The sequence below is a fragment of the Neophocaena asiaeorientalis genome, unplaced genomic scaffold, assembly GCF_003031525.2.
Source record: "Neophocaena asiaeorientalis asiaeorientalis breed wild unplaced genomic scaffold, Neophocaena_asiaeorientalis_V1.1 scaffold89, whole genome shotgun sequence".
Classification (NCBI taxonomy): Eukaryota; Metazoa; Chordata; class Mammalia; order Artiodactyla; family Phocoenidae; genus Neophocaena; species Neophocaena asiaeorientalis.
This window is the reverse complement of record NW_020172592.1, coordinates 1,163,668-1,189,275: the sequence shown is the minus strand read 5'-3', so window position 1 is coordinate 1,189,275 and position 25,608 is coordinate 1,163,668. Positions and strand designations below refer to the sequence as shown.

General features: G+C 37.9%; 1 protein-coding gene across 1 annotated transcript in view; it reads right to left on the bottom strand.

The window, feature by feature from the left end:
- The window catches only part of HDAC9 (histone deacetylase 9), a 792,206-nt gene that overhangs the window by 311,958 nt on the left and 454,640 nt on the right, over positions 1–25,608 (bottom strand). The window contains exon 13 of the mRNA XM_024738435.1: positions 2,810–2,987. Within this exon, the coding sequence (XP_024594203.1) occupies positions 2,810–2,987 (178 nt within the window). The remainder of the gene's footprint in view (positions 1–2,809; positions 2,988–25,608) is intronic.

Here is a 25,608-nt window from a genome sequence, read left to right as displayed (position 1 = left end):
AATGAAATTAAGCAAATCGCCTACCCTTACAACTTGTTTTCTCTTCCTTACTTTTTAGTGGAACAACCACTGAGTATTTAAGATTTATGACTTTCTTTTGAAAAAAAAAAGCTAAATATTCTCAAAGAACATGTGACTTCAAAGTGACTTAAATGTCACTTGATTTTTCTTGATGTATCTATACCAGATATTAAAAAGCCAAAAGAAACGCATTTAATGCTTAAAAATTTTGTTTTCAAACATACCACAAATGAAAGCCTTAAGAGTTCTCCTCTAAAATAAATATCGTTAGAAATACTAAAATGAATTTTGAGATCACGTGGATTGTAAGAGTATGTAGCTTACAGGGGAAATTTAAGTTTGAATTAAAGCCAGAATAATATGTGGAAGAGCAGATTGAAGACAGTGCATTTCCTTTCTTTTGGATTTGGAAAAGCACTAAATGAAAGTCACCAATCAAATATATATTTTTAGTCCCAATGACAGTGGAGGGGCTATTAACAGATACATAAATTATATATTTTGCATGTTTTTAAAAAATATCTAATATTTTTACTTTAAGTGTTAGGATGCAACATTCTTAAGGTAAATAAGACAATAAGAAGGTTCTTCTCTACTGAAGGATGTAACTTTGAAATCACTTAGTCGTTCTTTACAGAACAATAATTACAAAGTAACTTTCATTTTCTATGTTTTCAAATTTGAACTAGTAAATTCCTAAGGGTTTACGATTTATACGTACATATATCATGTACATATACTACAAATTAGTATTTGTTCATTCAACTAAAATTTATTGAATACCTACTAAGTATAAAATCCTGTATTTTTTAAAATATAAGTTTATATAATCTCTCATTTAGGCAAGAAATGTGCCTCATCACGTACATTAAAAATGAAAATAAACTCAAGCTGATTTCCCTATTTGTGTTTGGAATAAACTCTGATAAATACTAGGATGTTGACATTATGAGAAAGAAACTAATCATGTGAAATGACCCAGTCTTCAGTCTGAAGGATTAGGTTATGTTTATGTCATGCTTATGTTATTTGGTTTGCAGTCCACCCTTTCACCTGATTCTTTTAAGGCCTACAAACCCTGTTCAACATGTTTTCTCAAACTAGTAGGATCATTCTAATATTCAGAGATCTTGCTTCGTTCATATGGAAGGAACATATAAAAGTAGAGGAAACCACAGCATGTCAGGAAAGGGTCACCCCTCTTAACCAAGAAAAGAAACTATCAGTAGGATTACAATAGTAGACAGCAGAGCACATGGAAACAGCACCACAAAACTTTATAATCAAGCTCACTTTTAAATTAAGGAAATGATTTTGAGTGAATGTAACCTGTATTACAATAGGCTGCCTGTGCCTCTGAAAACTTATGGATGAATAAAAAACACTTTCAGTATAAAGAATTGAGAAGTATCTAATTCTTAAAGGCTGCTGTTCTCACCACCTACAAAAAGTATTTCTCTACATCATGTATCTGGCTTTGAGCAAAAATTCTCTGAAGACCAGGGATAGAACCAGGCCTGACTGATCCAAGCGACTTCTGCTGACAGTGGGCTACAGTCCTGGGTTGTCTGGGATACCAGGACAGGTCTGCTTTGCTCCAAGTTATAGAGGGATCAGAGGCAGTGGCTAATGTGGTGAAGGAAATATATCCAAATATAACGACTGTAGCTCCTAGTATGGAATGTTGGCTTGTGGTGTAACACATTATAAAAAGTAGCTCCTATGCATACTTATTAAGATGTCTGTCAAAGTTAAATAACTTGGCCATTTCATTCATTGATTTTTAAATAAAAGATGATATCAAAGCTTGGGAACATGATTTCAGAAAAAGTATTTTAACTTTTCCAAGCACAAAGAGTTGCTTGAGGTCACAAAAGCCACAAAAACAAACTCTGAATCCTAAAAACTGCTTCAAAAATAAATCAGATAACCTGTGAGAGACTTTGGGGGAAGGTACATCTGAATTCTCCCCTTGCTGCATCCAAGTTTTGAGCCCTTAGGGCTAGAATATCTTTCATTTGATGAGCCACAGTTTGAGTGCATGGAACAAGAACAGGGGCCAGAAGACTTAAAGGAATATTTATCCACATGGATATTCATGGTACAGCTCCTTTGTGAGAGAACAGCACCCTTTTTTTGTGTGTGTTCCGGACTTGACCTTCCTTTGGCCTTGGAATTATCTGGTTTGTTTTCCTCTGTAGCCAGGTTCTGAAATATCAAACACAGCTGTAGGCAAAGGAAGAGGGTAGTCAAATAGCCCACCCATAGGTGCCATAATAAATGGAAATGGAACTCATGCATGTAGAATTAAACAAGGTTTGCCTTGGCACCACTGTCTCCTATGAGTCATTTGTATGCAAAGTCAGAAGAAAACAGGGACACCAACAAAACAGCAAGAAAAACAAACTGGAAGAGGGGCACTCTTTAGACTCAAATGAAGCCAGCATCATAAATTTCCTAGTGGCCAGGACTACTAGAAGGAAGAGATTGAGGAACACTGCTAAAGAATGTTGTAGGGATTTTTGTTTCCAAAAGGGATCCATGCACCTGTTGATGTGTCTTCCAGGCCCTTGAACGGTAACAATTTATGAGGCTATTAATACTAAGCCCAAGACTTATCAGATGTGCTGTTTGTCTTGTGGCCAATATAATCTCATAAAATTTGGGTTGCACTGGGTTAAAATGGAGTGTTCTGCTCTTGGAGTTATTCAGAGCATTTAAATCGCTTAATCCTACAAGAACGGTGTATTTAGCCTGCCTATTAGGGAGAGTCTTTAGGGATTCTCACCAGTTGCAGAGCCAGGCAGGAGGTGGCAGTCCACTGCTGGGTGAGGTAAAATGCAGGCAGCAGGGGAGGAATGAGTCCTGGAGACAAGACGATGTTTCTCTAATCCGTCCATGCCATCCGCAGCCAGTTGAGCTGGGCGCACCGAAAGCGCACGTGCGTGCTGCGGCTCCAGGAAGGGCTGCTGCCAAGAGAAGAGCACAGTAGAAAGAAACATGAGACAAGCGCTAAGGGAGACACGGAGAGCGACATGGCAACCAATTAAGTTCATCAGGTCAGAGACATAATAAACGGTGTGAAGGAAAAAAAATAGAGAAAGGGAGAAACAAAACACGATCTAGTCAATAAATCCATTCAACAGATGTTTTCACACTGACGGCCAGGGCCTGTCTGCCTGGCTAAGGAGGAGGTGATGGCAGGAGGCCTGTCAGTTTGAACTGATTGAAAGAAACAGACCTTTAACCTCAAGAGGAACATTGACTTAGACTCATTTCCTACCTTGATATCAACGTTTTGAATACAGCCCCAGAATTGTTACAACGCAAAGTGGGAGAACAATTCAACTGCTTTCAAACCGCCAACGAGGCTCAATTCTGAAAACCCTATCTTGAATTTATTTCAGTAATATTGTCAATGACATTTATGGGAGCCTAAAAATTGCCAATTAAATGACTATATTTGACAACTTTCAGTCTTCATATGATGGTACAGAATAAGGATGTTTTCATAGGGTGCATGGTATAATCTCAATACTATGAAAAGTTTTAGTTTCTTTATAAGGTATTAAATACAATCTCAGTGACTTAACAACATTATCATTCTTCCTACTTCTCAAGTTATGAAATCAAAGAGCCAGAATTTGGAAGCTCCTGAAAGATTCACTTGGTCTATTCCTCTGTCTCCAAAAAAGACAATCTCTAAAATAGAGACAGGTGGTTAATTTAACCATCAATGTTACACACCGAATATTTCCTCTCTTCAACATCAAGGGATTCATAACCTTCGTGTTGATTTTTATGTTTGTTTCCTTTTCCATGTTCCCAACAAACGTGAAAAGTAGCTGAACAGTGATACAAAGGATGATCATCACATCCCATGGATAAGGAAACGAACACTCCAAAAGGTTAACAAAGCCTTTAAAATACAAGCCAAATTGCTATAATTCTTAAAATGTACATGCTGGGCTTCCCTGGTGGCGCAGTGGTTTACCAAAAAAAAAAAAAAAAAAAAAAAATGTATACGCTCTTCTGCTTTGGTCTACCTGCCAGGCACGTACGGTTTTAAGACTGAATGCAAACATCACCTATCCTTAGTAAGGCCCTGCCTTAACCTTCCTGTTAGGGTGCTGCTCCTCTAGCACAAGGCTTGGTACATCCTTAGTGTACAAATTATTTACTTAGTGAGAATGCTAACAAATCTACATACAACAGAACTGTATTCGATGCATATTACATGGTTTTATGTCAGTACGACTTTCTCTGTATGAGTTAATGCTGTATATAAAAATGAGCTATGATTATGAACATATATTTAGTTATAGACCATAGACAGAGATTCCCCAATTGAGAAAAAAGTTAAGAATCCTTTAAAATTAACTTTAAAATAAGTTATAATTAATGTATGTGTATATGGTGTTACTTCAGTTTTGCTCTGCAGAATAACTGAACCATCAATCAATTGGAAGGCATTTGTCACGTCATTGAGCTCTGGGCATTTGCTTTGATGATCAGAATGATTTGGCCAGGATGTAGTACTAGCTCTAATAGTTTTAACACATCTACAGGAGTCTAAGTCTCTTGTTTTCTTGAGCATCTCCATGTTCAATTCCCTAAGGTACAGCAGTAGGATGGACATGGTTTCTCCTCTCATGAAACTTATACAGGGAATGTAAATGTGTAATTATGACTTTGGGAGTTTTCTATAGAGAAAATGAGCTCTTCTGCATATGATCTAAAATGCCTGGGTAAATATATACCTGGATGCTTGTAATATCTATCCCTTCTGTCTCTTTCTATTATAATCTAAACTAATGCAAAGGCCCTTGATTGATCACCGTACCTCTAAAATCAACCTATCCAATTCTTTGCTGCAAGAATTCTCTTCCTAAAGCTCTCCTATAAGTAAAAAGCTGATAGAAAGTCTGTGAAGGTAAAGCAAAGTTTGAAGAACCTCGCCAGCCTGTCATCTGGAATCTCCCTAAGTGAGGCCAACTTGAATTTCAATGTTAGATCTTCTATTCCTTTTTCAGATTCCAGCTCAAATCCTATCCACTGTATAACAAATACCAACCCCAGGGCTGTATTCATGGGCTCTTTCCTGTATAAAAAAAATATTAAAAATTAAATTTTATGCTAATATTGGCATACATTGGAATCATTATTATAACATTCATTCTTCCTGATTAAAAATTAACATTTAAAACATTTTGGGGGCCCCTTAGAGTATCATGGGTTCTGGGCACAGTGTCTGCTGTGTCTAACGGATATGTTGGCTCTGATCATTCGTGCTTCCAATCTATCTTTTCTGTATCACCCCCTCTAGGTGTGTCCATGAAGCTTCACATTCAGCAACCATTCACTACCTCTAAAGTCCTCTTTAAATTTTACATGGAACCTTTTCAAGCCCATATATTACATGCTCTTTCCCTCTCCACTACATTCCCATCACACTTTGTTTTTCTCTCTCCATTTCCCTGCCACCATCTTTCATATTTTAGAGTTACGGCATGGAGTAACTACTTATTGAGGTCACACTCTGAGCCAGACACTTTGCAGGTGTGTTGAGCCTTTTTTATGTTTATTGTCTAGTGAGGAGACAGATACTAAATATTTCTAAGTATAATGTAATTATAAATATAATGAGTGCTATATGGGAAAAATGCAGAGTACCATGAAAAACTGTCAAGAAGAACCTAATTTAGAGGTTGAGGGAACTTTAAGAAAGTGACATTTAACTTGATATGTAAAAGATAAATTCCATTAGCCAGATGCAAAGTGGGGAGAAGGCTCTAGATAGGTTGTGTGTGTGTGTGTGTGTGTGTGTGTGTGTGTGAAAAATCATCTTTCCATGTATAATATTGAAAGCTCTTTGAACCAGGGACTGGATCTATATCATCTGTGAACTTATATTCTGCTGCATTTTATATCTTTTCTTATGATTTCTCAAAGCTAAATATTTATTTGCGCATTAAGAATATGTAACATGGGACTTGCAGTGGTTAAGAATCCGCCTGCCAATGCAGGGGACACAGGTTCGATCCCTGGTCCGGGAAGACCCCACATGTCACGGAGCAACTAAGCCCGTGTGCCACAACTACTGAGCCTGTTCTCTAGAGCCTCCGAGCCACAACTACTGAGCCCATGTGCCACAACTACTGAAGCCTACGTGCCTAGAGCCCGTGCTCTGCAACAAGAGAAACCACCGCAATGAGAAGCCTGTGCAGCGTAACAAAGAGTAGCCCCCGCTCGCTGCAACTAGAGAAAGCCCGCGCGCAGCAACGAAGACCCAATGCAACAATGCTAGATTAATTAATTAATTAATTTTTAGCAAAAGCATATGTAACAGATATTTGAGAGTTAAAGGCCATGGTTTTTTCAAATAACATAACCATGTTTTAGATGACTGGGGTTACTAAATGTTTTACCTCTTAATGAATAACTCAATACTGTAAGAGCTCCATGTAAATACCACTGCCACCTTTTTCTTTCTTTGCTAATAAAGCATATTTATTGCTTTACTTGGACTTCACAGGAACCTTTGAGATAATGGAATTACAGTTTGCTACCTCATAACTAAGATACAAATGTTACACCTCAACACAGACCCTTACGAACAGGCAAGCAAATTCTACTTATTCAATTCTACTTATCTAATCTACTTATCCATACTATTAGGAATACGGCAATATAGGTAAGAGACAAACAATTACTTGTTCAATAGTAGTTATTTATTCATCACATGTAAGTGTCCTTCCAACATCTACTGTGCATGCAGATAGAAAATACTGATAGATCTCATGCTGGCTTGTATAGATAGGAAAGTGAGTTAAGCATGGCTCCTGATCTTATAGGTTGAAACCCAAATTCAAGCACTTTGTCCATAAACAGTAAGTTCCATAAGGATATGAGCTTTGCCTACTGAATCATATATTCCCATGCAGTGTTTCACACATAGAGTAGGTGTTAACAAATATATGTTGAATAAATACATGAATAGAAAGGAGATACATGGCCATCTTTCAGATCTCACTACAAGGATAAAACAAGAAAGCGTTTTATAAGCAATCATTATATAAAGAACCAAGGAATGGCTAATGAAAATATAAGAAAATGGAGAACAGACAAAACAACTATCAAAGTACAATACTCTGAAGTTATTTAGTGATGGAGCCAAGAGCTGAGGGAAACAAGTGATTTGAGAATTATTTTTTTCCTTTGTGCTTTTATGTGGTTTCCAAACTTTCTGCATATCACAATTAAGAAAATTGGCAAATGCTATTTAAAATAAATAGTTGAATCTTTCAAACACTTCACTGGGACAGATTCATAATCATTGGTTCTAAGAGCAGACATGGATCAAATATTTTTGAACCTTCTACCAAAAAAGGACTATAAAAGAGAGAAAAGTTTATTCACTTTCAAAAGAGTTGACTACAATTATATGCCTTTACAAATGAAGTATAGCTTTTAATGTATAGGGCAAATCTTGACAATCCAGTAAGGCACTGATTATTATGGTACATATTAGTGACCAAAGTATCACAAAACAGTAGGCCACTTTAATTTCAGATGGATATTACTCCTCACCAATAAAAGGCTTCCTTCATGAGGCTGAAAACTGAGAGAGTATTTTTATAGCCAAAAAAGTGTTTCATTAAACATTTTTTTCTATTAGCAATTTTAATGAGAGAATTTTGTTCATGGTTATTTCCCATGCTTCGAAGTAAGGACAAAAATGCATGTTTCTCTCTTGCATCATCACAAAAATAAAATGTCTAACAGTTCAGAACCTACTGCTACTAAAAATTGCATGGATACCCAAATTAACCTGTCATCTACTGACTGCCTTTGGAAAATGTGTCATGCCCAATAAATGAATAATAAACATGCCCTCATCCCCCGAAAGCATTCTTATTTAAAATACTTTTTAAATACATGTAGTATTTTGAGCCTGTTTCTTATGCATACATGGTCTTTCTTTTTTCAGGTGATTTAACTAGGGACTTGCTTTTGATTGGTTACTTTGCCAGACTGTTGTTCAGGGACATTCTGTCAGGCTACTGAGATGTGTAGGACAACCTTTTCTATATGAAGTGGCCTAAGGCCACTACGCCTGGACATCATCTGTCTCCTCCTACTGATCAAAGTTGCAAAGTACTTTCAGTGAAGAGTTATTATGCCCCTACTTTATAAATTCTTCAATGATACCTAGCAGGATATCAATGTCACTGGGGCCTGGGCCTTCCTAAGCTGTGGGGCATAGGCACTGCCATCTATTTGGAAAGTGGGTCTCTATATATAGGTCTCTGTGTGGCAGGCACAATATTCTTGCTTAGAGTTAAATATTTGGGAGTGGCTTGCTGATGGAGATTATGAAATGATAAAGCCCCTGGGTTGAGGAGACTTCAAGGTTCTATTTTTCTGTGATAGCAGTGAGTTTTTATTTTGCTGTTTGGTTTTATTTTGCTTTCTTGTTGCCACTGCTCAGGGATCTATTTTATGGCTTCTGGGTTTTCACTTTGTTCTGGATGGTTACCTTTGCTTCCAGACATATCACTCATTTTGTGCTATAATCAATATCATCATGCAATCTCAGCAAAAGCAAATACAGAAATCATAAGTTATAGTGTTTAATCTTTGAAATAATCAAAATTATTTGAATTACTTTAATAAAAGATATGACCTAAAAATAAAGGAAAAAGGATCATGGGAAAATAATTAGAAAAAATATTAAAATTCTGTTTCTAAAGCCATTTCTTTAAAGAATATGTTCCTCCTGGTTTGGCATTATGAGAAAATTGAATTTTCTTTTTGGTTTGCAGTGCTTTGAATTTAAGAAGTCTCGCTTTTACAGAAAATTAGAATCATAAATATCCCTAGAGTTTATCTTATAAGATGCCAAGGGCTAGAGAGAATTTACATGTTCTAAAGTCTTTGTATTATTCAGTATGGGTGTAGAAATAGTGGTTAACTTTAGACTTTTTAAAGCTAAACATGCATGTTAGTAATTTAAAAGTAGCTATTAAATAAATAGAAATAACATGCATAACTTTAAAGTAGACATTTTTAGACAAAACGAAGAAGCAATCAGTCTAAAAATAAATGGAGAAAAAAAATGAAGCACTGAAAAAGCTGTACAAATATAATTCACAAAATAAGATGCTACAAACAAATTCCCACATATCACTAAACACAGTTGATGTGAATGTACTCAATTTGCCAGTTAAAAGATGAAGACAGTCAAACTGAATTTCAAAAATACAAAGGCTATATTCTTTGGCAGACCAAGATTAAATTAAAAGGTTCTATGATATAAGAAAATACTAACAACACAACAACAAAAAGACGTAAAAGCCTTGTGCAGCCCTGTTAAAACCAGATGAAATAGACTTTATGGGGAAAATATTAGAGACCATATAAAGGTATATATAAAATAATACAGAAGTTCAATTAACCAAAAAAAAAATTCTAAAACTAATAACAGGGGCTCAAAATGTAAAAAGCATAAATTGGTAAAACTATAAAGAAAAACTATAAAGAAAAATCAACATCATGGAAGGAGATTATCACAAACGTATAACAAAATGAGTGAGGTTACAAAAGATTTGAATTAACACAATTCCTTGGTGATATACTGAAACTTGCAGCCAAACATATTCTTTCAAGCATACATGTTAACAATTGCAAAATTGACCAATACAATAAAGGAGGTGTCAACAAACTTTAAAGAATTAATATTTAAAATGGAATATTATTCAGCCTTAAAAAGGAAGGAAATTCTGACATATGCTACAACATGAATAAACCTTGAAGACACCATGCTAAGTGAAATACGCCAGTTACAAAGGACAAATACTGTGTGACTCCACTTATATAATACACCTAGAGTAACTAAATTCATATAGACAGAAAGTAGGATGGTGGTTGCCAGGGGCTGGCAAAAAGGGGAAATGGAGAGTTATTGTTCAATGGCTACAGAGTTTCAACTTGGGAAGAGGAAAAATGTTCTGGAGATGGTTCGTGGTGATGGTTGCACAACAATGTGAATATACTTGATTGCCACTGAAATGTACACTGAAAAATGGTTAAACAGTAAATTTTCTGTTACATATATTTTACAGAAAAAAAGAGAAATTGATATTATTCAAATCATATACGAGGAGCACATTATAGGCAGAGATGTAAACTAGGTAGATGAAAAGATACACTATATGCTGTGATAGAATCACTATCATAAAGATAACAGTTCTTCCCAAAAGAATCTATAATTTCTGGAATGTTTCAGCTGATTCTAAATTTTGCATAGGAGAGCAAAGGCAGAGAAAAGCCAAGTGAATTTTGAAAATAAAGAATAAGTTGGGGAGATATGCCCAACCAGATATCTATACATACTAAAAACTAAACTATTTCAGACATATTAGCACAATAGATTAATGGAAGAGAATAGAGAGCCTAGAAGCAGACCCATGAGTATATGGAAACTTGTGATATATAACAGAGATGATCTACAGAGTAGCAGGTAAACAAAGAATAGTCAATAAACGATGTTGGGAACACTGGTTACCCATAAGGGAACAACGAATTTAGATACCTACCTAACACTACATGCAAAAAACAACTGAAAGTGGATGAAAAATGTAAATGTACAATTTTTAAAGTTTTATGGAAGTAGATGGAGAATATCAGTCTAAACTTGAGGAAGGAAAGAAATTCAAATACTTCTGTTTATCATAAGCCAGAAAAACACAAGCCAGAAACTGGGTAGAAATATTTGCAAAACATAGAATAAGGCAACGTTTAATGTCTACGTTACCTATATAACTCCTAAAAATAAATAGGAACAGAAAATGGACAGAAAGTATGAACAGGAAATTCCCAGATTAAATAATAAAGTATTTCAATAAATCAATAAATACATGAATAGAAAGCCCTCACTAGTAATCAGATAAAGGCAAATTAAAACCAACATGAGATATCAATTTATACTCATGAGATTGACCAGAAATTTAAAAGTCTCATGATACCAAGCATTACAGAAAACATAGAGCAAAAGAAACTCATAGACTGCTTGTAAGAGAATAAACCATTATAACCACCTTAAAGAACAATGGACTAATATTTAGTAACAGTGAAGATGGACACTAAACGTACAGTATAAATGGTGAATGAGTGAAAAAAGCAAGCAAAAAATGTATATGAAGTCAATTATTTAAGTTTAAAAATATGCAAGTTAATATACATTGTTTAAGTATAAATGAATATAATAAAAATATAAAGAAATGCACAGGAAAAATAAAAAGCAAATTCAGAAAAGAAGGAATGGGAGGAGGATGAAGTAGGAAAGAGATACATAGTAAACTTTATATATATTATGTTTTATCTCTCAAGCTGGATGATATTATATAATCTTTATTAATTTTTTTCTGTATATTAATACATTTAAAATAAGTGTAAAATGTTTAATAAACTGGCACATATAAAAGACCAATATTATTATAACATAAAATTGGTTTTATTGAAAAGATTAAGTTTTTGTAGGGAGGGAACAAAGATTCACTGGAAAATACAAAAAAGAAAAAAATAAGAGAAAAAAATAAAGTAAAAGTAGGTGAGAAAAAAAATAAGTATGAAAAATTATTTTTTAGTAAGTTTAAGTACGCTAATTTACTTTTAGGTCATATATTCATAAGAGACCAATTAATTTGTACTATACTGCACTGATTGATAAATGAATACAATAAAATGTACAATTAAGTATATTTAGTCTTTAGAATTTCAACATATTATCATTAAATTCATCTCAATGAGAAAACAATGATACTTAAAGGACTGAGAAATTAGTGCAGAAAAATGTAAACTGGAAACTTGAAATGATGATTTGGAACAGAAGAAAAACAAATTTAAATGTGCCAACTTTAAGAAACTAAAGAAATATAAAGACACTTAAAAGCAATCATTTCTAAGTACTGATAATATGACTGATTTATTGTTATTTTCTTAATATTTTGGCTGACCTGTATTTTCCAAATTGCCTAATAAACAGCATTTTTAACTCTATTTTTAAAGTTATTTTCAAATGTTACACTTTATTGTGATATCAATATTTTAAGTGGTTAAATATGCTAAGGGGATTAGAATGGATATTAATTTGGACTTGGAAAAAGAGAGACTACTAGATACCTGTGAACAGAAACCCAACTGTATTTTCATACTCTCAGTCCTAAACCTAGAGCCCAGAACACAAGGGCTCACTAAATGTTGAGAATGTATATATTATACCATAGAAATATAACTGCTTCTAGCCTAAGATTAGGGGAAAAATCTGACTCTCTAATGTATTTGACTGAGCTGATAAACCTACCTAATTTTTTTCAATGTAATTTAAATTTCTTGTTTTCTTCTTCACATTGTGTCAGAAAACACTTTGGTAAACCCAAACCCATCAGCAACTCTAGGTCACTAAGATTTTCTCTAGTATTTTGTTTTTAACCCACCAGTGTAGGGGAATAATCATTTTATCCACTTGGAACCATAGTTAGAACAGAGTGATTGAGATGAAGTTTCAGAGAAAGTCTACTCTCCTGGAGATGTTATTGGGTGTGTACAAGTAATTCAATATTACCTTGGGGCATGAAGTAGGGGCGGGCCACTGGTTGATTACATTTGGCTAAAAACTGGAATAGTGCCTAATAGAACCCAAATATGGTACCTGAGAGGAGTGGTCTCCGAAGTTGGGAGTACACATGCACCCAGTGAGTGCAGAAGAAAATAGCAGAGGTGCTACTCGTATTTAATTTTTAAATAAAAACACAAGAAAGCAAATTAACTATATTAATATTTGATATATGGACAGACAATAGCATTTACACCCAGTCCCTGCATCAAGGATCATACAGCACAAACTCTCTGAGATATCCTAAGTTAGGGATGAGAGTCCAATTTCAAACCTTAATACACAGCTACAGAAATCAAAACCGTGTGCATAAGGATAAACATACAGAATTGGAATTGAACTGAAAACCCAGAAATAAACCCTTCCATTTATGGTCAACTGATTTTCACCAAGGGTGCCAAGACAATTCAAAAGGGAAAGAACAGTCTTTCAACAAATGGAGCTGGGACAACTGCACACCCACAGGCAAATGAAATTGAACCACTTCCTCACACCAAACACAAAACTTAACTCCAAATGGACCACAGAATAAATACAAGAGCTAAAACTATAAAATTATTAGAAGAAATACAGAAGTAAATCTTCGTAGATATAAGGCCCAAAGCCAACAGTGCCCCCCACAAATACAGATATAATCAGAAGTAAAAACTTTTATGCTTCAAAGGACACCATCAAGTAAATAGTTAATACACAAATCAGAGAGAATCTCTGCAAACCATATACCTGATCAGAGACTTGTACCCAGCATGTCTGAAGTATTCTTATGCGTCAATAATAAAAAGACAACCCAATTTAAAAATGAGTAAAGTTTCTGAATAAACATTTCTCTAAAATACATCTACAAATGGCCAATAAGCACATGAAAAGATGTTCAACATCATTAGCCGTAAGGGATTTGCAAACCAAAACCACAATAAGATGCAGCCTCATACCAACTAGAATGGTTTACCATAAAAAAGATAGCTAAGGGCTTCCCTGGTGGTGCAGTGGTTGAGTCCACCTGCCGATGCAGGGGACAAGGGTTCGAGCCCCGGTCCGGGAAGATCCCACATGCTGCGGAGTGGCTGCGCCCTTGAGCCATGGCCGCTGAGCCTGCGCGTCCGGAGCCTGTGCTCCGCAACGGGAGAGGCCACAATGGTGAGAGGCCAGCGTACCAAAAAAAAAAAAAAAAAAAAAAAAAAAAAAACAGGTAGCTAATAACAAGTGTTGGTGAGGATGTGGAGGAATTGGAACTGTCATACACTGTCAGAGGGACGACAAACTGATGCAGCCAATTTGAAAAACAGTTCTGCAGTTCCTTGAAAAGCTAAACTTAAGAGCTACCATATGACCCAGCAATTTCAGTAATATGTATATACCTAAGAGAAATGAAAATATGTCTCACAAAAACTCATACATGAATGTTCATATCAGCACTACTCATAATAGACCGAAGTAGAACCCACCCAAATATCCATCAACTGATGAATGGATAAATAAAATATGGTATATCTGTGCAGTGGAATGCTATCCAGCCATAAAAAGGTTTTTTGTTTTGTTTTTTCCTCATTTGCAAAACCACAACCATAGTTGCTGTTTTCAGCGGAAAACTTAGGTATTAAACTGCAAGCTCATAAAATACAAATACCTAAAAAAGTATAAATATCCTCCTAGAATAAATTTTATTGCATTAATTCTTATTATCTTCAGCTCTTAAAAAAGACAAGCCTATGTATTATGCCAGGGTCGGAGATCAAACAAGGGCAAAGTGGCTGGCAGCTCCCCACAGGGGACACCCCAAAGCCAACGGCAGGCCGCCCTACTCCTGGGGCTCCACTGGGGAGAACTGGTCTGCTGGTGTTTCAATGTGTCCTATAGAAAAACATGTTATAAAATGTTGAGGCCAAACATTTATCATACAACAGACCTTACAAAGAGGAGGACTTAAGTCCTAGGTTCTGAAGAACTTGGTTAATCAGGTTTGGGGGGATAGAAAAGAAAAAGGGGTACAGGCAGAAGTCTCCAGAAGCATTTGAAACTAGATGGGTCACAACCTCTGACCTACCTGCAGGCCGCCAGGGTGATCAGTGTGCACAGCTCCCCTGGGAAGCCAGAGGTCAAGAAGCAAAGAGCCACTCATCTGGGCCAGGTCCCCCAGACTCTTGACAGTCCCCACGACCCGGTGAGCCGTCTGTTCTCGAAGCAGGCATACACAAGTTTTTCTAGGAATCCAGAAGCCAGGCCCCTGCCCCGACTTCCATCCCAGGCCAGACAGAGGCATATCGACAGGGCTACCAGCTCCCCCAGGAGGCTGGGGGTGGGAGAGACGTGGCCAAACTTCTGCCTCCCTTTCCATGATGTAACAAATCATTCCAAAATGGCGCAACACTTGCAGGCATTTCTAAAAAGTACAGACACTGGGTAGTCTATGGACCCTGGGAAAGGATGCAAAGGTCTCTCGCCAGGAAAATACACAACTGAGAAGGCTTGACTGTGATTCCAGGCCTGGGTCCCGGTGGAGGAGCCTGGTTCTGAAGGAGGCCCGGCCCCAAAGCAGAGACCGGGGAGTAGTGAAGGCGGAGGCCGCCCCTCTGAGGAGCGGCTCGCAGAGGCCGGGAGAAACCGCCATCTGTTCCCACCTGGGAGCCTGACCGCGGACCAGGACTCAGTCCCCGGAGCCACCGTGCTGCGGCCACTGCCTACCAGGGAGGCCCACGCTGCATGACGTACTGTATGTAGCACCAAGAACGTCGCCTTTAATGATTTTCGGTGATTCAGAAGTTTCAGGCCCGGGCTGCACTTGGAAAAACCGAGGGAGGGCCTCCAAGGGACGCCCGCCGCCAAGCAGGCTTCCTGTTCAAGGGCGCATGCGGCCTTGGACGGCTGGTCCCGTGGCGCAGCACCAAATTGAGAGGCAGAAAAGGACTCACACCTGGATCTCCAGGCAAATCGTCAAACGCAGGTCTCTTCCTGAGAAAGTGGTTCGCTGCATCTTGGGAAAAGATAAAAGACTTCTTCGGCTGTTAGCCCTGTGCTTCTTACATCCTTCTTGCAAAAATCCTGCCTTTCTCGCTGGGCTCACTGTGGTGCCGGACAGCGAGTCTTGCAGCTCTTTAGAGGGCACGCAGAGAAACTCGTCCTGGTCTCCACTCCCCCAGTTGCAGGAAGAGCTGATGATGCCCAGGTGCTCTAATTTCCCGCCCTCATACATGGTGGGCGCCACCTGCGTGAGCGCCTCTTCAACTGAAGCCGGCGGTACGCATGCTTCACCCGTACCTGTGATGGTCTGCTGTCCCATTCTCTCTGTCCTTTACAAGTGTCACTAGTGAGGTGATGTAAAATTCCGCGTCGTCCTACACCCCTTCCTCCGCGAGGTCTTTGTTAATGACCAGCTTTCGGAGTCTCAGAGAGTTTTCAGCAGGGGCCCCAAACAGGTGCGCTCGCTGTGGGTTAAATAGGCACCGGTTGCATCCTTGTCGGAGTCCAGGTCGGGGTCAGCCTGGCACGAACGGTATAGGAAAGATTTCAGGTCCCGACAGTGCATCCGGGGGGTGTTGAGGAAGTAGGTGCCGCCTACGTTGGACGCAATGCGAGACGCTGAGGCGGGGGCGGGGCGGGAAGCCGGGCGCTGCTGCGACTGCGCATCTTCCCCCCACCAGCGCCCCCAGGAGGCCTCTGGAGGCCCGGAGTGATTCTCCGTCAGGATCCCAGCAAGCCCCGCCAGAGTGCCACAGAGTACACGTTGGTGGGTGGCGGGGAGGAGGCAAAGGCGGTCAAAAGGTACAAACTTACAGTTATAAAATAAATAAGTCCCGGGAATATAATTAATATACAGCATGGGGCCTACAGTTAATAATACTGTATTGCATATTTGAAAGAAAAAGTAAGTAATGAAGCACTGGTGCATGCTACCGCATGGATGCACTCTTGAAAACATTATGCTAAATCAAAGAAGACAGTCACAGAAGACCATGTGTTGTACAATTCTATTTACGTAAATGTCCAGAATAGACAAATTTATGGAGACAGTAGATTACTGGTTCCCTAGAGTTGAGGCGGGGGCATTGGGGAATTATTGTTATTGGGCACAGAATTTCTTTTGGGGGTGAGGAAATTGTTCTAAAATTGACTGTGTTGATGGTTGCACAACTGTGTGAATATACTAAAAGCCACTGAATTGTACACTGAAATGAGTCAACCATATGGTCTGTGAATTACATCTCAACAAAAAACTTGTTAAAAATAACACTTGGGCTTCCCTGGTGGCGCAGTGGTTGGGAGTCCGCCTGCCGATGCAGGGGACACGGGTTCGTGCCCCGGTCCGGGAAGCTCCCACATGCCGCGCAGCGGCTGGGCCCATGAGCCATGGCTGCTGAGCCTGCACGTCCGGAGCCTGTGCTCCGCAACGGGAGAGGCCACAACAGTGAGAGGCCCGCGCACCGGAAAAAGAAACAAAAACACTATTTTCATCATAGTATAAAAGGTTACCTCATAAGATAACATTTATTTACAGATGATGATTATTTAATTTTTACCACACCTTTCTTTCTGTTTTTGTGCATGCTTTGTAATATATATAATATACTGATACACTTATATAATTTGTGAAAATGTATTTTATATTTCTTTGTATATCTATATAATGATTATGTGTACAAGTACACGCTAAAATATTTTTTATTGCTTGTGATAAAAAAATTTAGACCTGTGCATAAGAGTTGAAAGGTGGAGGGCTCCTTATTTGTTAAGTAAAAATTTGATTAGAGGGTGCCTTTAACAAACATGTAAGACTTTTATTATGCCCCCTCTCCCCTAGCAATGGGCAGTATTTCTGAATTCTAGTATGCAAGAGCGAGTGGCACACAATCCAGGAGAAGGTGGATTAATAGCTGGATTAATAGTGAGGTTACTGCTCACTATTTCTCTGCGAACCTTCCTTCCAGTGCCAATGGTGGCCCCTTGTAGCAGAGGTCAGGCTCAAGGTAGCTGACTTACTGCTCTCATGTACTCACTGGTTATTTCCAGTGAGGTCAGGTCAGTCTCACTCCCTTCTTCTTAGGTTCTTCTCATTCCAAACAAGAGTCTTTGTCTAGCACATTTTCTCATGCCAGCAAACAATTATACAAAAAAAGCACAAAGAAAGGGTACAATTTTGTATATTAAATAATATCCTCATTTTCAAATCATGAGGAATCAATAAACAATAATATGACTCACAAGGCAGTGCTGTGGGTATCCAAATACTACAAAGCTTTCAGCTAAAGCATCAGCAGCAGAACCAGGGAACTGATTTCAGGTGTAACCAGTGTTTATATCTAGCACAGTGGGAATGCGTGTGGTGCGTAGTTAACCTGTGATTCTGGATTGAGGCTTAAAGGTTTATTCTAATACTGCTATTGACCTGCTGTGAAGCTGAACCTATTAACATCGTTCCTCAGCTGGGTAGAATGTTGGTAAAACTTACTACCTATGTACAGAGTATATAAATTGCTTCAGATTCATTTATAGATATCCTCAGATATGAGTTCCAGGAGAAAATAAATTACTAATTCAGTTGCACTATATCTGCATTTATATATGCATTATATCTATTTTCACAGATATAAATGCACTACATATGCATTTATATCTGTGAAAGGCTGGTTGCTTTAGAAATGTTTAAGACCCAGCCCCTTTGGAGCAATCATGGAAAATGACCATTTTAAACCAATGGGGATTTTACTCCACTACAGAAAACAAAAGAATCCACATTTGAATTTTGAAATTAAATAAGTAACAAGTCCATAATGAGTAATTTATTTCACAATAAAAAGTAAAGAAAACAAGTTACATTTTTGTTCTTTTATTTGCTTTTCAGCTTCTACATTTTTACAATTGCCTGTAGGAAAAAAAATGTTCAAGAGAGTGGGTTGAAATTATTGTAATTACATAACAGCCCAGAGGAAGATGAAATTGTGCAATGGCCTAGACTAGTATCCTCTGTCTGGTTGGTAGACAGTGAACAGTACAGCATGAACAATAGAGCTCTGGTCTAGAAATAACAGCCTGAAGATAAAGAAAAGGGAGAATGAGGTTTCTTTTGACCATGATGAATCTCTTGAGCATTTCCTTTCTTCTTCCCCCTTTGATTATTAGAGTCCAGATATAAAACAGCTCATAAGGAGAGAGATGACAAGCAATATAAATCAATGCTACTTAAGACACATGAAATAGATGGATTTATGTTGGATAGGTGTTCTCAGTCTAAGATCTCTGGAGGAATTCTAGTGGAAATAAACCCCTGAAATTGTGTGCAAAATTGTATGAGTATGTGCGTGTGTGAATTTTCTGGGGACACAGTCATAGCTTTCATCAGAAAGTCCTTAATTTTTAAAAAAAAATGTTGTGAATCACAGCTCTAAGAAAAAAAATGCAGTAAGTGCCAAAATAATATCCCACTAACTACAACTTCTGGGTGTCTCTATTAATAAGGCAGTTTTAACAATATGTTGTGAATGGATTTTTTGTAAACCCTTGGTTCAAACATATCACTAGTTTGGTCAAGTGATTAGGATCAGAATCCTTGCAGAATCAGGCTTTAAAGTTTTAAACCCTCATCTCTCAGCCTGAGAAAGTATCTTATTGAACTCAACATTAAGAGAGTCACCATATTTCACCACTCGTCTCCAGATCCAATTGCTTGTGTGCAAATTACCAAAAATGTCAACTTCCAGGATATGTGTAACGTTATGTCCATTTCACTCTTTCTCCCAAAGCACGCATGAGTCAAAGGCAAGGTATTCCAAGTCTCAAGTCACTGAACTAGAGCCAATTACTGGTAGCTTCCTGCTAAAATATTTGGCTAACAAAAAGAGAAGGAGAAAGAATACTGTTTAACCTGTATTCCTTTTGGTATTTTACCACATGCATCCTCTTAAAGCAGAAAGTTTTCTGCTTAAAATAGACAAGTGTTTAAGGAAGCACACGGCTCAAACTGTAGCATGTAAAAAAGCATCTTAAATAGCATAAACACTTGTCACTGTAGGTTTAGAACTGAAAATTGCTGTTTCCTCCACAACTAGACCTTTAACAATAATCCTAGGGTACATTTGCTAAGATGAATAAAACATAGCACACCTCCAAATTTGATGTTTAATTTTTGAATGGAATGCCTTTGTAAATATTTGCTCAAACCTAAAAATAAATATCACAAAAAAGGCACCGGAATTTAAAACAACTCTGTAATCATTTCTTGACTTCGGTGGAATTTAATTAATTTGTTCATTCATTCACTGTACTAAGAGTCTACTAGATGTTAGGCACTGTGTCAGATACCAGAAGAAACAATGGTGAACAAGACAGATAACAGTCACTCCCCTGTGGAGTTTACAGTCCAGTGAGGGAGACAAATAGTCATCAAAGTTCTGCACAAAGAGATATAAAAGAGCAACCAAGGTAAGGCCTGAGAAAGGGTGGTATAGAGTCCTAATTTAAGAGTCAAGAAAGGCTTCCCCAAGGAAGGGATATTTGAGCCAAAGGATGAAGGATGAGAAGGATTTAAGTTGACAAAGAGAGGAAGAAGAATGTTCCATGTGGAGGGAACAGCATGTTCAGAGTGGCCCTGACGGTAGGGTACCTGGTAAGTACCATGGAACAGGTGCAGGTCAGAGTGGCTATTCATAATGAGAGGAGGCCACTGAGGCTGAAGGAGGCGTTCTATCTGAAGCGGCTGAATGTTAATCCTAAGAGCAATGGCAAGTCAATGAATAGTTTTAAGCTCCCAAGGATTTGGGCCTGGGGATTGGGTATTTAGTGGAGCTGGTTGATAAGAACAGCTTTGTATTTTGGAATGATCATTCCAGCAGAATAATAACCTATATTTTATTTAGGGTAGATAACTTAATTTTCAAGCACCTTCTTTAGCAAACTAAAGTTCATAAAAAGAGCATGGGATTCAGAGTAAATGTACAAATTTCATAATGGTGCCTCACATATATTGAACACTGCATAATGTTAGCTGTAGTTATAATGGTTTGGTCCGTTTCACCAGAGCATAGCCACAATATCAGACATCATTTGGAATTAATTCCTTAACCTTGTAATGTGAAACTAATAAGCAGGGCAATGTTTCTTAATAACATTCTAATGGTATATAAGAAGGCCTTCCCGTTTGCAGCTTGAGATAACAAATGAGTACTTAAGTAGGTACAATCATCTTATTGCCTGTTGTAAGAATTTTTTGTTTATATCAGAAATGACTATTTTCATACAATTTAAAAGCAAAATGATAATACTTCTCAATTCCAAAAAGTTTTCCCAGTTTTCTTTTTACTCTAGATCTTCAATGATTCTATATTCCCTGAGATTGTCCGATTTGTTACACTTAACTCATTTAAAATGTTAATTGATCAGCATTTATCCATTCCTACTTCTATGAATATAGACCAATAGATTTCTTTTTAAAATTCAAAAGGGCATACAGCTATAAGTATCAGCAAAAACCTTAAAATGCCTACAAAGAACAAATGGATAATACAATATTAGACAATGCTTAACAATTTAGTTTAAAATCTTGTCCGGTAATTTGGCTTTAGTATAATGGAATCAGTTCTAAACAGAATGAGCAGAGACAAAGTACATTCACTAATATAAACTCCTGGCTTACAGGAATAAACTCTTCAATTTAAAAGTTATTTTATCTCTGAAAAACTTAAATAATGTTATGACTATTCACATGTATGCACATATTATACATTCAGAATATTAAAAACTGCTATTGAAAAATTATATTTATAATACAAACCTGAAAATATGCAATAAATATGAATGAGATATTAAAAGCAGTTATAGTCAATTATCACCAAAGTTATTATATTTGATTTATGTCAATGAACCTGCAATACCTAGTGTTTACCAGTGTTATTTTTCATCTGCTTGATTCTTTACTTTTTGGCTTGATTCTTCAGCCAAAAAGTAAATAATAATAATATTTGTTCACAAGGCTGAAAGAGTTCTTATCACTATTAGATGGTACATTTGTTATTAGTTATACCCAAGAGAGATTTAAAATCATGCTTTTAGTAAACAGTAGTTATTTTTAAATTGACAAAAAAGAGGCATTATTGTAAATTTGCAGAATTGGTAAATATGGCATTCTACAATAGCTCCATGAACTGCTATTAGCCTGTCCTATAATGATTCCACCTGCCATAATCGAGTCCTTCTCTAGAACATGGGGTTTGAAGTAAGGTTGTTGGAGGAGGCTGCAACAGCTGAGGGAGGAGAAGAAAACTGAAAGTGGTTAACGAAAAACCTTGTTAACCATTTTTAGGAATTTTAACTTCATTCTGAAGACAGTGAGCACTCATTGGTACGTTTGAATCAGTGCAAGAGCATGATTATATTTGCATGTAAGGAGGACTTAGGGGATTCAAAGACTGGCCGTTGGCAGAGCTGATGAGCCACGACCAGTGGGTCAGTGGGTAAACCACATAGCTTCACCTGCCCATTGTCCCCTGTATCCAATGGACCTTTGCACTGGTTGATACGAATTTGCTTTGTGTTTGTTTGGTGAAGGAAAAAGGAATTCTGGTGAGATCTGAGAGAAGAGATGGGAAAAGATGAGGAATAGAGAGAAGCAAACCAGTCTGCTCTTTGGCCCTCGTGGGTGGTTATTTGAGCTCCAGGAGGCCAGGCTTTCAGGTTGAGATTGAATGAGCTGTTTCCCTTTGAGATTTAGGTCAGAAATGCTGTTTTTTTGTGCCTCCTGCGGCAAAATGGGGCATAGAATTCGAAGGAGGCCACTGTCCTCATTTCTGGCTGAAGATAAAATTGAGGGGCTAAAGGCAATGAAGAGCCATTTTGCACTCTGAGGACTGTAAGGCTTTGAGGACCTGCGAGGCAGCAACCAAAGTGTGGGTGGTGGGTGTAGACATGGCAGATCATGGCAGGTGTTGGTGGTTCTCAAGTGAGCAGAGACTCATTCCTGAACACATGCGAGACTCCCTCAAGGAAAACCCAGAAGTACGTGAGAGGCAGTGAGTCAGGCTCTTTTTCCAGAATGATGGTGCTAGGGACTATCATGATAGCAGAAGGTGGGTACTTGATGCTAATGCAACCTAATTTGTAACCAGTGGCCAGACTCATGGGTCACAGATGAACCCAAGGAGTCAGACTACCAGAGATAGGCATAATCTTTTTGAACATGGTCAGAGCCAGGATTGCAGCAGTGGGTTGAAGACAGGAAAATGGACCCATGAAATATTTAGAAGCAGAATCCACAAAATTTGATGAATTGGGAAGATGATGATGTGGGGGAGATGGGGAGCAATGATGAAGGGCCTGGGCTCTGAAATCAGACTGCTTTGGGTTTATCACTCACCAGATGTACAATGTTAGGTAAATTACTTAACTTTTTGAAACCTCAATTGTCCCATTTTTTCAATTTGTAAATTTTGAATAATAATAGTAGAGATTTTTGTCACAGTTAAATGAGATGATCCACTAAAAATATTTAACACAGTGCTTGGCACATTCTGGGTACTCAGAACATATTAACAATTATTACTATACCTGCAGAGAGTAATCAAATTACAAGTAAATAAAATTGTTAACATTAGAAAGTCCAATTTGTATTCCAATTGGAAATGTATGCTATTTACAAGCATTAGTTTTAAACTCATATGTATTTATGTGAATAAATAAACACATGTACATACATATGTATACCTGGCTAACTTTACCACTGAATAGTTAAGCAATAAAATGTGCTACATGGACTTTTCTCTCTATTCTGTGGGCTCTGTGTTGCTAATTAAACTCAGTGGTTTTGTTAGAGGCATGCCTTATAATTTTTCACTTTTCTTAGCTCATCAAAGAGCATTTGACATACTTTCAACTCCTAGGTATGAAGCTAGTCATCTATTAGATAGACAGATGTATTTAGATGCTATCTCTAATATGCTGACGACTGATAGGCTAATATTCTGAATATTCAAAATCTTTTAGGCTTTGATTATACTTGAAGTATTTCCTCCCAGAATATGTACGTGTATATATGTATGTGTGTATGCATATACATGTTTATATGTGTGTGTTTGTATACATTGGTGCATGTGCCTGTGTGTATAGGCGTGTGAAAATAGCAGTTTGGAAGTGAGATTATAAACTTGCATTCAGGATTTCAAATAATCAAATAGATATAAAAGTAATATAAGAGGAAACATTAACAAATTGTGATCACAAATATTCAAAATCCTTCATCAGGAGACATATCTGTGTCTAGGAGGGCCCTGGCAGAACCCCAACATAAGTCTTGGGATGCGGTAGGGAACAGAATCACAGGACAAGGAAGGTGTCCTGTTATTTGTACAGTAATCTTTTAAACTCCCCCATTTGCTTCTAAACCTGTGAGGGAGAGGAGTCCATCTGTTTCGTTTTCTGTTAGATTCTCCAATCACATATTGTAGTGCTCAAGAAATATACACTGAATTAAACTATAGTATTTGGAATTTCTAAAACTGAGGTATATTTTAAACTTTTGATCTAGTTCTTTGAAGAAAACTTGTTAAATCGATCTAATTTAACCCATTTTACCAATGAGATAATTGTTTTCTAATGTGAACGTGACTTGTTCAAGATATAGAGCAATTAAGTGTATGGAACTGAAACAAGATCCAGTGTTCTTTTTGCTTGGTGTGCAGTCTGTTTTAACATCTATGCTATTTTCTTAATAATATTCCAAATTATATGCATACGTGTGTGTGTGTCTGTGTGTGTGTGTGTGTGTATAAAGAGATTGACAGAGGGAGAGAGAGAGAGAGACAGAGAGGGAGGGAGACAGTATTTTAATCTACATGAAATTTTTGTCTGATTGTATAAGTGTTTCTGCATTTTACACATGACCAGAAGTTGTGTTTTCACTGTCCAGTGAGCATCCTAGCAGGGAGAGTCCATGGAGACACCAGCTGACCTCCACTCTCACCTCCATGTGGCAATCCTTCATCCCTAGAATCTTACCTCCCAATACCCCATTCTTAGCCCAACCTCCCATTATTCAAATTCTCTCCCTCCCTGTCTCCCCCTCCTTCCGTTTGTAGGCTTCATTGCGACCTCCATTTCCTTCAGCGCTCTTCTGGCTTGATTTCTGTCTCTTTATTTCCAGCGTAAATTCCATTGTTTATCACGCCAAGCACTCAAAATAATGGTGTTTCTGCAGGGCCTCCCCCTAAATCTACAACCTTCTGATCAGTCTATTTACTTTCTTAATTTTTAGATTAATGTTACAGAGTGCTTCTAGAGAAAGCCACATGGTTACAAAAGTAGGTGCCCTTCGTTCAAACCTCAGTCTTCAGCCTCAGCTGGTCTTTCAAGTTAGCTGGACAATCTGTCTGTGTGTCCCAAGTCCCCTGCCTCCCTCTTTCCCCTTAGCAGCCCTTCCAAATCCCCATCATTCTCCATAAACCCTTGACCCCACTCAGCAAATGACCTCACCTTCTACTTCACAAAGGAAATAGAGGCCAACAGACAGCAACTCCCTCAACTTCCTGCCCCCTCCTCTACATTCTTATCAGCACCCACATCCATCCTTACCTCTCTTCCTCATTTTTCAGTTGAAGTGATGTCACTCCTCTTAGCCAAGACTAATCCCACCACCTGTGATCTGGATTCCATCCCCTCCCGCTCCTTCAGGGACGTGCTCCATCAATCATCCGTGCTCCTGTATCTACAACCTCTCAAGGTGCACGGGCTCTCTCTCCTCTCCCCTCAACAGACAAAAATGCTCTCATTGCTTCCAACTCAAACACAGACACACACACACACACACACACACACACAAACACACACACACACTCCTTAACCCTCCCTGTATTCTCTTCAAGTTACTGCAAAACTTTCTCTTCTTTCTCAGCCAAGCTTCTTAAAACATGTCTTCCCTCTGATTTTAAAGGTAA